Source organism: Stenella coeruleoalba (genome assembly GCF_951394435.1).
Source record: "Stenella coeruleoalba genome assembly, chromosome: 14".
Classification (NCBI taxonomy): domain Eukaryota; kingdom Metazoa; phylum Chordata; class Mammalia; order Artiodactyla; family Delphinidae; genus Stenella; species Stenella coeruleoalba.
The window spans coordinates 80,090,861-80,103,944 of NC_137160.1; the positions used below are offsets into that span (position 1 = coordinate 80,090,861).

Here is a 13,084-nt window from a genome sequence, read left to right on the forward strand (position 1 = left end):
TATGGCAATTTAAACAGGACTACAGCTCTATTTAAGCAAGGGACCTATAACTTAGACTGTACGTTCCCTGAAAGCAGGGGTGTACCCAAATTTATTCATCAATAGAGCTACAGCACCTAACACAGCACACAGCACACAGCACTTAGCATGTAGCACTCAGATATCATGAAGAATCTTGTAGATTCAGAATTGCTACAAATTCCAAATGTGCTTGAACAGACACAGAGACTGAAGAGCGGTTTATTATTTGTCATCAACACAAACATGACTAATAACAATTATTTACGCTAAGGCATGCATGGTATTGCTCTAAGAGCACGGGCTCTATCTAGAACCACCCAGACCTCAACCCAAATCTAGAACCTCTCTCTCACTTGCTGTGTGACCTGGGACAAGTTACCACAGTGTACATATCTGTAGAATGGGTACAATAATTCTTACCTCTGAATTGTTTTGAAGTAACGTAGCATAATATACTTAAATACCTGGTGGTTGTCACCAAACAGTTGCTACTTAACCAGTGTTTCCTATCAGACTGAAGGACTGAAATAAAACACCCAGTGAGTCTCACGGTGCTGATTTCTACACGCAACAATAAGTGAGAATTTCACCTGAGGCTAGGAAGCCATAGACTCCCTTTCCTTTAAACCAAAGGCCATCATCCCTCAGGTTTATAGAGTGATCACAGGGTTGTGCATCTGCAGTTTCACTACAGCCATTCGGGGGCCAGGTAGTGAATAATGATCAACGACAAAGGAACCTCTTCGGCAGGGGAAAATCTCAAGGCAGATCAGCACACGACCACCACTGAGTCACTACCGGATGGAAATGAAACGTACTCTCTGTAACAAATGCTAAGGACCTGGAAACTCAAGAGTGATTTTGCAAGAACTGTGCCTTTCTGAGAAGAGTGAAAGGAAGATGATTCAAGAGAAGAAGGCCGAGTCATAAGCAACAGACAAAACAAGTTCTCTAGAGCATTAGCCATAGATGCTCTAGGAAACAACCTACAATCAACACTCTCATTAAGCGTTTCTCACTGTCAAGACTTGGCTGGTTTGGATGAAAGGTGCAAGCATGCTGGTTCCGTTGACGTCACTATGCCTTTGGGGGAAGACATTTAAAAAGATGTGAGTAGAAGGGCACACCTGACAGTAAAACTCTCCCATTGACACTAACAGGTGCATGATGCCAGGAAAGGTAGGCATAACCCCAAAGGCACGAAAGAGGGGGTCTGATTGGCTTCAACTTTCCAGAAGCCCAGAAAATCAGGCGGGGGGTACAATCAGACTCCTGCCCAATATCTGAAACATCACTGGAATTGCACAGCTCGGGGCAGCTAGTATACTTAAGAGGCCCCCTACTAAAACTTGGAAAGCAGCCTTGAAATTATAGTAATAAGCAGCTAAAAACTCAACTTTACATCTGATCGCATGAGGCTGGGAATGAAACATCAGGGTAATAGGTGCACGGTAACCCATGAGAGTGGCAGTAACGCATCAGAGAGCTCTTGACTTGCTGGGAGAATAAACACTCCTGAACTAGGTCAGATTCCTGATTCAGGTGGTGTTGCCCACAGCAACTCCAAGGGGCCGGACCCAAGAAGGTGCAGATGCTCCATCTGACCTCAGGGGTCAAAGCCAAGGCATGTCCTAGTTTCTCCCAGTAGCCACTCCCAATTCTGTCACTCATGAACTTGCCCAAACGCTTTTTAAATTGCATTTATATATCCTGCCAGGACCACCTCTTGAGATAATGAGTTTTAGAAGACTATTACCTGTTGTGTTAAGCACTACTTCCTTTCATTGGTTACAACAAGAAAAAGAAGAATTAGCGGTGAAATAGCAGAAAGGCTAATGTTGCTTTCATCAAGAGACAGTCTCCTGTGTGGAAATATGCAACAGCCTGGAACCACAAGGCATGTGAGCAGCAACTAGGAACTCGGGAAACCTAATGACTTCAAGTGCTTTGGTTGATGAGAGTCACTCAATGTGTGTGAGAAACAGGACTAAACAAAGGCATAATTTCTGTTAGAGTTACCTAGTAGAAAATAGCTCAAATGGCATGGAGTCCAGCAATGTTTTCAATCACAAACCCTGAGTTGATTGCAAATACACAAGGATCAGAGGTTGGTGGAAAGCAATAAAATCTGCTAGGAGACACTGAAAATGAATACCATAGCACTCTGTGCAGTCAGGGATGCCATGGAACCTCCAGGGAAAGGCCCTCCCAATCCTCAGTGGGCATGGAGATCCCACCCACTGGCTGAGCTACACAAGCATCTCAGCCATGATAAGTCACATCTACTGCATACATCCTAATTGCATTATGGTACCCTGGGTTGATTCCTGGAACAGAAAAGGGACATGTGTGGGGAAACTGGAATAAAGTCGAAGTTTAATTAATAGTTATGTACTAATGCTAATCCTATTTTGACAAATGCGGTATTGTTATGTAGGATGCTAACATTAAGAGAAACTGGGAGAAGCGTAGGTGGGAACTCTCTGTACTATCTTTGCAACTTTTCTATAAATCTGATATTATTCCAAAGTAAAACGTTTATTTAAACTGCAAGAAATTGGGAGTTCCCTGATGGTCCAGTGGTTAGGACTCAGCGCTTTCACTACCAGGGGCCTGGGTTCAACCTCTGGTCAGGGAACTAAGATCCTGCAAGCTGCACAATGCGGCCAAGAAATAAAAATTAAAATAATCAATTAATTCATCTTAGAAAGAAAATAAATTACAAGAAATTTTATTTAAGGCAAACATATTTCATGACTCTTCTGAACCACTGTATTGGGACTTATATTTTAAAAACCGTCAAGAGGGACTTCCCTGGTGGCTCAGTGGTTAAGAAGCCGCCTGCCAATGCAGGGGACATGGGTTTGAGCCCTGGTCTGGGAAGATCCCACATGCTGCCGAGCAACTAAGCCCATGTGCCACAACTACTGAGCCTGCACTCTAGAGCCCATGAGCCACAACTACTGAGCCCACATGCCAGAACTACTGAAGCCCACGCACCTAGAGCCTGTGCTCCGCAACAAGAGAGGACACCACAATGAGAAGCCTGCCCACCGCAACGAAGAGTAGCCCCCGCTCGCCGCAACTAGAGAAAGCCCGTGCGCAGCAACGAAGACCCAACACAGCCAAAAGTATATAAATAAAATAAATTTATAAAAAAAAACACACCAAGAGTTTCTGTTAGAGTTTTAGAATCAGGATTCAAGGCAAAAGACATGAAAAGACATTTTTCTAAAGAAGACATACAAATGACCAACAGGTATATGAAAAGGTGGTCAACATCACTAATCATCAGGGAAATGCAAATCAGAACCACAATGAGATATCACTTCATACCTGTTAGGATAGCTATCATCAAAAAGATAAGAGATAAGGGGCTTCCCTGGTGGCGCAGCGGTTGAGAGTCCGCCTGCCGATGCAGGGGACATGGGTTCGTGCCCCGGTCCAGGAAGATCCCACATGCCGCGGAGCGGCTAGGCTCGTGAGCCATGGCCACTGAGCCTGCACGTCCGGAGCCTGTGCTCCGCAATGGGAGAGGCCACAACAGTGAGAGGCCCGCGTACCGCAAAAAAAAAAAAAAAAAGATAAGAGATAATCACTATTGGCAAGGATGTAGAGAAAAGGGACTCCTTGTGCACTGTTGGTAGTAATATAAATTGGTGCAGCCACTATGGAAACAGTATAGACGTTGCTCAGAGAACTAAAAATAGAACTATCATGTGATCCAGGAATCCGTCTTCTGGGTATACACCCAAAGAAAATGAAATCAGTACTTCAAAGAGCTATCTGTGCTCTCACGTTCATGACAGCATTATTCACAGTAGCCAAGATATGGAAACAACCTAAGTGTCCATCAGTGGACAAATGGATTATTTACATATGTGTGATGGAATATTACTCAGTCTTAAAAAAAAGAAGGAAATCCTGCCATTTGCAACAATATGGATGAACCTGGAGGTCACGGTGCAAAGGGCAATATGACAGACATGGAAAGAAAAAAACTACATGATCTCACTCATATGTGGAATCTAAAAAAGTCGAATACATAGAAGCACAGAGTAGAAAGATGGTTACTGGGGTGGGGAGGTGGGGGAAATGGGGAGATTCTGGTCAAAGAGTACAAAGTTGGAGTGATGTAGGATGAACAAGTCCTAGAGATCTAATGTACAGTGTGATGACTACACTTAATAATACTGTAGTGAATACTGAAAATTTGTTAAGAGAGCAGATTTCAGGTGCTCTCTCATAAAAGAAAGAAAAAAGAAAGGGAGGGAGGGAAAGAGAGAGAGAGAGAAGGAGGGAAAGAGAGAGAGAGAAGGAGGGAGGGAGGGAGGAAACTATGTTAATTAGCTTCACTGTAGTAATCATTCCACCATTACATATGTATATCAAATCACTATGTCGTGCACCTTAAATATATACAATTTTTATTTTTTTGTTTTTTTTGGTTTTTGTTTTTTGTTTTTGCTGTACACGGGCCTCTCACTGTTGTGGCCTCTCCCATTGTGGAGCACAGGCTCCGGACGCACAGGCTCAGCGGCCATGGCTCCGCGGCATGTGGGATCTTCCCAGACCGGGACACGAACCCGCGTCCCCTGCATCGGCAGGCGACTCTCAACCACTGCGCCACCAGGGAAGCCCACAATTTTTATTTTAAAAAACAAGTTTAAAAAAAGAATCAGGATTCAGCTGGATGAGAATTCCCTCATATGAACTGGGTGTAGGAGGGGGAGAAACACGTGTTAAAGATAAGGAAAAACTAAGTGGATATTTATCAGGATACGGAAACATTAAGCAGGACCACAGGAGACATGGTGAGTCAAGTGTGGAGGCAACAAGTGTGAAGATGACCAAGACTGCAGTGACCCATCCCAGAGTCATCTCATCCCAGTGATAACCACGACCTTCCACAAGATGGGCCTCATGATGGACAGCAGGGGCCACGCTCTGCGCCAACACATATCCTCCCTGGGCACTATGTATTATAATTTACAGAACAGTACTTACCCTCGTAAGCCCAACAAGCCTAAAACCAATAAACAGCCTGAGAGGAAAAGACTAGAACGAAATCGGAGAATTCTGACATGATACCAAAAACATCATCAAGGTTTACCAAAATACAGAATAAAGTTACCTGTGTAATTAATCACCGTTCACTGACTTACTAGAGTGAAGATACATTATTAGACACCATCGGCAAGGGCAGGCATAAAAAAATGAACTTTCTTATTCAAGATTACAGAGATAAGGTAATGCCAGAAAAGATTAAGTATCTGAGCAGCATCAAAAAGAAACTGTTTCAAATCTTTCCAAAAGCAAAAAAGGAAGACCACACTGAAAACATATTGCTGCGGGAATTTCGGAATTCCCTGACGGTCCTGTGGTCCTGTAGGACTTGGTGCTTTCCCTGTTGAGGGTGCAGGTTCAATCCCTGGTCAGGATATAACGAATATCCCACAAGCCACTCGGCGCAGCCAGAAAAAACAAAAAACGTATTGCTGGTTAAAAGCTCTGAACCTTGGAGATGTGGGGGTTGGTGCCTAAAGATTTGAAAAATACAGTGATGTCGCTCACGGAAGAAAAAAAAATGCCAAGAGCAATTTATGGAAATACAGCCTACTTAAATATTTTGGCAGGGGGTCAGAGAAACCATCAAAATGGACAATACTGCCTGTTAACCCAACTCATACATTCCAGCTGAAGGTACAAGAGGTTATAATTACAATACAGCTCCAACTAGAAGCCTGGTTTTGACACCTAGAAATGGATTCCATTTCCCTATCAGGAGGGAAATCACTAAAAATCAAACACTCAACCAGGCCAACTGCTTTCCTGCAGACCCTAATCTACACTAATCACTGGGTCAGTTCATTAGATCACATTCAATCAACAACACATCCAAGAATAAAAAGGTTGAAAAAAAACCACTAATTTGTAAAACACCAAGCATTTTGCATTTGTTGATAATAAATCAGGTCTTTGTTTTTAATGAATTTAGTTTGCACTAATGGATAACAAGGCGATGTATGAATGAATCCACTGTGCATATGCATTATAGGTTTTACATGCTTGCGAGCAAAGACAAATATTTTAGAGGGAAACAAACGAACACAGCAAGGCATTCATGGCTTTAGGGCAGGCTTGGCCATTAGCAGAGCAACCCTGGCACTTTGCCTAATCTGAGTCTTTTTCCTATTCTTGTGAACGAAATAGTTAGGTCCACTCTTCTTCTGGGAAGAAATTCTGTCAAACCAAGTGACAACCTTCACTCTCTATCAATCTGTACCTCTAATGTACTGAGGGGTAATAATCCAAAGGCCACACAAACACAGAGTTTGTTTAAGTGACCCAGTTCTGTGCCAACAATGTTAAAGAAGACTTATTACTAAAGACAGCTACATCATTACCCTTTTCTACTCCTATAAGTAATTAAAACCCTTACTTATATAATTTATACCAGCTTCTGTGGGCCAGAGTAATTTCAGATCATTCTTAAGCGTTTCTTAATCCCAACACTGGAATTGAAGGAACACGACTCTACTTACAGTTTCGAATGTCACTCCAGTCGATTTTAGAGAAGAAAGGATGACAGCAAAGGCCTTCAAACTTCAGTCTCTCTTTCTGGCCACACAACAAACTTTGGATCAGATCAAGTAATTCACTGCTAACTTTGGGATCATCTGGAAACTTCAAAAACCGCTATTTCAAAAAAAAAATAATAATTATTATTCCCTTAGCAAATTCAGCTTCTCACGTCTCCAAGTTAAAAAAGTAATTCTCGTATACGCAAGTTTCTTTCTTTTTTTTTTTTAAGAAGGAAGTTTTATGCCCTCTTAACTTGGGACCAAAGACATGTTCCCAAAATAAACAGCCTATTCATATCAATAGGCCTAGCTCCCTTGCAAGGGTTCAATACCCTTCATAACTTGATCCCTGTACCGTCTCCCATCTCATCTAGCTACACTCCCCACCTCGCTGTTTGCCAACCAACAACAATGAGCTATTTAAAGCTGTCTGAACAAATCACTCTGCCCTCTCTGCCCAGAAGGCCCTCCCCAACCTCAGCCCCTCTTCCCTGCCTACCTCCCGGCCTCCCTCTCCCACCCTATCACTCACTCCCTCCTGCGTGCTCCCCGTGTTCTGCTTTTGCACATACACGGTGTATTTTGATTTGTGTGATGATGGAGAAAGAAGGCCGAGAGGGCCTTTCTCCTTCTTGCCCATAACTGCAAACCTGGTACCTAACACCTAACAGTGCCTAGTGCGATTCACTCGTTACTGAATGAATGGATGGAAATGAAGGAAACAAATGAGCCCCAAGCATCATCTCAGGGGAAACTTTAACTCAGGAGTAGACTCCGGAATAACAAATAATGTATGTATGTATTAAGCATACAGAAAGTGTACTATACATAGAAAAATATGCATTAAGCATCCCAGGAAGAAATTGGATGATATATAAAAACCTGTGAAATACATTCTTTTTCCTTTTGGTTGAAACTAAAACATAGATATTCATCATATCCTTAAGAAATGGGCTTACTATAGTGACAAATACAGTTATTAGAAAATAGGTTTAATTCTACTTTATGTATCTATTACTGTATTTCTAATCCATGTCTTTGACTTTTACTACCATGTTTGACAGCCAGCAGTACTAAGCAGTATTGCATATAAGAACATGGATTTCAAAGCCAGACTGCCTGTGCTATTTTGGGCAAGTTACTTAACCACTCTGTGCTTTGGCTTCCTCATCTGTAAAATGAAAATAATAATATCATCTACCTCACAGGATTGTTTGAGGATTCACCAAGTTAATGAACTATATTTCACAAATTTTAAGACTCCCATTTTATTCACATTTGACAACACTGAAATCAATGAAATATCCTAGATTAATGGGCAGCAGTTTTTCTTTTTTAATGGTACATAAAATGATGGCATAAGCTTATAATTACTGGCAGCTGAGAGTCAATATAATACAATTAATAAAGCATTTAGAACCGCTTTTGGCGTAAAATGCTATATAAAGTAGTTGTTATTATCCAGAACTGCTGGTTTACATTATAAACTTTCATTCGCACAATTTTAAACGACATTTCTCAATATTACTTCAAAATCTAATAATGGCTCTTTACCTGGAAATTCATGATGTTACTGAAGGTTCTGGCTGAGGTTCCCTCAGTGAATGGGGACCTTCCATAAACCATCTCATAAGCAATAACTCCCACTGACCACCAATCACAGTCTAGGCCATAGGCACCTCTTCCATCCCCATTCAGGACGGTCAACACTTCAGGGGCCATGTAATCTGGGGTCCCAACTGGGAGTTTGGCATTCACCTGGAAACCCATAAATAAAATGAACACAGCAAATTTTCAATTATCCTCAAATGGATTACCAACAGACATAAGCTGATTTGCCACTGATTACTATTCTCCCAGGCACTTGAACTTTCTGTCAAGTGGCACAGCATCAGGAAAAGCAAATGATTCACTAACTTTAAAAAAAAAAAAAAAAAACACATAATATAATCCAAAGGCAAAGGGCCCAGGGTTGTTGATGATACATACATTTAGTTACACAAATGAGAGTTGGGTATATGCCTACAAAGGAAGATGTCGTTCCTGATACATCTTACTGATATGACAGAACTTCTCTTACGTATGAAAACAGTAAAATGATAACAACATGTAAAGATGAATCTAAAAGATCTACTCATGATTGAAAAACTGGCAGCTAGCTGGCAACACAATACTGCAAGCATGTGTTATATCTCAAGTTTAAATATTTGGAGTCAACATTCCTATTCGGCCCACCCGCAGGGCAAGACATGATAAATAATTTCTACCAGAGGTCAAATGTTAATGAGTTCATTTTCCTCACCCCGAAATCCCGTTTCTGTGGTTCCCTCCCCACTGTTCAGAGACCCAGAACCCTCCAATCCTATGGTACCGAAGCACCTGATCTTGGCAAAGAAATATCAGGACAATGTACGAGGTCTTTTTATAAAGCTAATATATTCCACTTAAAGAACTGTTCTTATTTCTGAGAATTTGTCCTTCTGACTGGTTTAGTGTTTAAACATACTTTGTTTCTTGAAATGATGCAGATGAAAAGGGTATGTTTTCTGCCCCTCACCCCCACTCCTTCCTAGGCAACCTAGTAAGCTGGCAAACTTTCGGTCTTCAAAATTGTCTTGAAGTTTTATTGAATCATGAAATTTGAAGTCTAAGGATCACCTCTCTAACCTTATTCCTCATCAAAACAGAGAGGGCCTGATGTTAGTCACATATTGGGTTGACCAGTTGTCCAATAACCCTACATCTAAAAAGGCTTCTCTCACAGCAGCAGCTACATGGTGCAAAAGAACTCTCTCCCCATTAAAGGGTGTTAATTGCCCCTGAGTGAGCTGAGAGATTTTATAGGTATGGCCACATACCTTTAAGGCTGGGCTTTATATCAAGAACGTCAATTTGCTTTGCTTTGCTTTGAATGGAGATTGAGAGGAAAGTCAATGTTTAGAGAAGATGCTAAGAGGTCTCCTTTCCCCAGTGACAAAGACCCAAGCTCTTCCAGCCCGAAACTTTAATCTGGTCTATTCCTCTGCCTCAAAGACCCATTGTTATAGGAAACAAAATCATTGTCCCTACTCCCTCTCTTTTCACCCCTTCCCTCAGGCCCATCCCAGGCTTTTTTCAAACCCTAAACCCAGAAAGCAGTGTGATACTGTTATTCTTGACACCAGTCAGCCATCACTTTGAGCAATAGGGCTTCCACTGCAAACACATGCCTGGGAAAGTTAGATGGTCACGCCACCCAAGAAACCCACAGGCCTGTGCTGAGGGACTAAAGTGAGGAGAGAGGAGAAAATATTTGGTCTAAGACAGGACACCTTAAGCTTGAGGAAATGAGTGTAGCTTTGGTCAAGGGGAGGCCTTGATTTCGGGAAGCTTGAGCCAAGACTTCTGTCTTTTAATGTGTGTGTGTTAATGAGCTCAGCACAGAACTGAGATTAAATTACAAGATTTGGGGGGAAAAAAAAAATCCTGAATGCTGACAACTAGAAATAAATATTTTTTTTTAAATTGGGGTATAGTTGTTTTACAATATCTTTAAAATATCAAAACGAGAAGAAAAACTGTTACATCTTGGTTTGACTAGGTATTGGTAATGCCACTGTATAGTTGATTAAATGCTTACCCTTTATGCCTATTTTGCAAAACCATTAATACACAATCCTCAAATATTCATCATTTCTATGTATTAGATTTTATTTTATCATCACACTAGACTGTTTGGGGATAATTCAGTTCTCCTGAATATCCTTAGGAGATGGCAGCTCCCAGGGCTTGGTCACTTACTCACAACCAAAGAATTGAAAGGAAGTTGACTGGGTCATGTTGATCAGCACGACCCAGCAAAAGGTATAAACTGTCAATGCCTCATTTTCAAACTAATGGTTAGACTTACCAAAGAGTTGGATAACTCTGCAACTGTTTTTGCCCCATAACAGGTATGTGATTATACACATTTATGTCTAACAATTTTGTAAATTTCCAAAATTAAAAAAAAAAATTCCCTAGCTTGCTTTCTGTACTTCTCCTACCACAGTAATTAATATCAATTAACAAAGACTTTTAATGAAAATTAATGGCTCCTAAGTTTCCATTAGTTACTGACCTCCAAGTACATTAAACCTGTTCAACATGTAATCTGACACATCTTGATAAGGATTTTGCAAGATCCTTTCACTATCCTCTGGTGGCAATTCACAGCCAGCTACTCTGAGATATTAAAAGTGGGACCGTGTACTAGGAGCGCAGCCTGACTGCCGTATAACCATCTGACAAGGCCCCAGTTTTACTGAACTTTAATTTTCCCTGTATTGACAGGGAAGAAAATATACCAGTTCAGGAGGAGACAACAATAAAATGACTAGGAGACAGAAGAGTCTGTGACATTTTCGAGAGACAGAGGGTTGAAAAGAAAAGAAAGGAGGGAAGGAAGGGATTAACCCAGCAGTTTCTTTTACAAGCAGAAAGCAGATGGAGAAGAAGGTAAGAAAAACAGTCTTCCTCCTCCCAATTCCCTTCCTGTAAAAATGCTTATACGTAAAACTGTTTCAAACCTAACTTTACTCCTCTAGCTGCCCAGGGTAAACATACACCTGCAGAAGCAGCCAGAAAAAATATTCTCGCTGTTGTTCCTCTCATGGAAAAGTAATAAAATCTTTTCACTCCTCCATAAATCTCAAAAAGGGCTATCTCCTATGGGTTTCCAACTGCTAAATGGGTAGTGATTATCTCTTAACATGCTATATAATGCTCTTTATTTATAATCTCCTTACAACTGTTTTCACAAGGGCTGAGTGAGACAGACTGGAACTGTTAGCTGTTTGCCATTCTCTGAGATTCTAATAAGGTGAAGTGGGTGACATCCCTGCTCAACACCCAAACTTCCAGGCAGTATGGTCCACCTGGAGGAACATAATGAAAATACTCCCAAGCAACATTCTGGCTAAAAAGCTTAAATATAAAGACAATGGAAGATGGGAAACTCAACAGATCTAAGATTCACAAATATCCAAAGTACAATGACCATATGTGGCAGGTGGTAGGGAAAAGGATGAATGGATTTCAGGTAACATACAACAATTTCAGCAAGTGTGAACTATATTTTACATAGTATATTTTGAGTACTAAAAAAAAACTTTTAAAACCTACTTTAGACCTATAAAACATTCTATTTAAAGGAAACACGGTTCACCCACCATCGCTGATCAAAAATACAAAAAAAAAAAGTATAATTCTGTATCCATACTTGATCTAGATTGCAAATTGTTGATCTTTTATAACAAAAGGGCCTTTGCACTTAAAGCAGTGCTAAAAATTCCTTCTCATCTGCTTGTCACATTCTGGCCCTAAGAGCACAAAGTTCTGGGGAGGCTATTCTCTAAGAGGAGAGGAGCTACAACATTCTCAAGTGTGTAGGACTGAGGGCCATTATCTCCTTGACCATCGAGCGGCAAATAAACCTGAGTGCCTCCGGAGGCTCCCCGCCTGAAGGGAGTGTTGCTACCGCTCGCAGAATTGGAAAGGGCAGTTTGCAGCACTGAAAAATAGACATTTAAAATGAAGAGGAGTCCTGTCTCTCCACTGAGGGCTCTGAAGACAGCGATTCCAGATGCAGAGATAGGACCTTACTCTTTATTCCCATTTATTTCCCAAGCAGTGACTCTGGATCATAACGGAGTTTTCTCAGTAGGTTTTCTTATCGCAAACACACATTGCCAGCTCGAAGTGATAAGCCTTCTGATGCTTCTCAGTCCACGGCTGAGGTTCTCCACCAGGGGTGATTCTGTCCCCCAGGGAACACTGGGCAATGTCTGGAGACATTTTGGTTGCCACAACTGGAGGAGAGGGTGTCACTGGCATCCGGTGGGTAGACACCAGGGATGCAGCTATACATCCTACAATACACAGGACAGCACCACCCCCAACAAAGAATTCGCTAGACCAAAATGTCAGAGGTGCTGACTACATATCTAGGCTTCATTGTATTTCTAGATGCCTGATTTTATTAAGGTCATTAATGCAAGGTATAGGTTTTTGAATCCCAGATGATAAAATTTTGCATGATTTAACTTTTTTTCTGTACTTCATTCCACTAAATTGAATACCTAATTTTTCATGCCTGTTTCTTCTTTTTTTTTTTTTTTTTTTTTTGGTCTGCATTGGGTCCTCGTTGCTGCGCGTGGGCTTTCTCTAGCTGTGGCGAGCGGGGGCTACTCTTGGTTGTGGTGTGCGGATTTCTCATTGCAGTGGCTTCTCTTGTTGTGGAGCATGGGCTCTAGGCACACGGGCTTCAGTAGTTGTGGCTCACGGGCTCTAGAGAGCAGGCTCAGTAGTTGTGGCTCGCTGGCTCTAAAGCGCAGGCTCAGTAGTTGTGGCGCACGGGCTTAGTTGCTCTGTGTCATATGGGAACTTCCCGGACCAGGGCTCGAGCCCGTGTCCCCTGCACTGGCAGGCGGATTCTTAACCACTGCGTCACCAGGGAAGCC

At 41.6% G+C, this 13,084-nt stretch overlaps 1 protein-coding gene across 1 annotated transcript in view; it reads right to left on the reverse strand.

Moving 5' to 3' along the window:
• CIT (citron rho-interacting serine/threonine kinase) overlaps positions 1 to 13,084 on the reverse strand; it is a 168,948-nt gene that overhangs the window by 121,664 nt on the left and 34,200 nt on the right. The window contains 2 exon segments of the mRNA XM_079943395.1: positions 6,567 to 6,720; positions 8,160 to 8,363. Coding sequence (XP_079799521.1) covers positions 6,567 to 6,720; positions 8,160 to 8,363 — 358 coding nt within the window.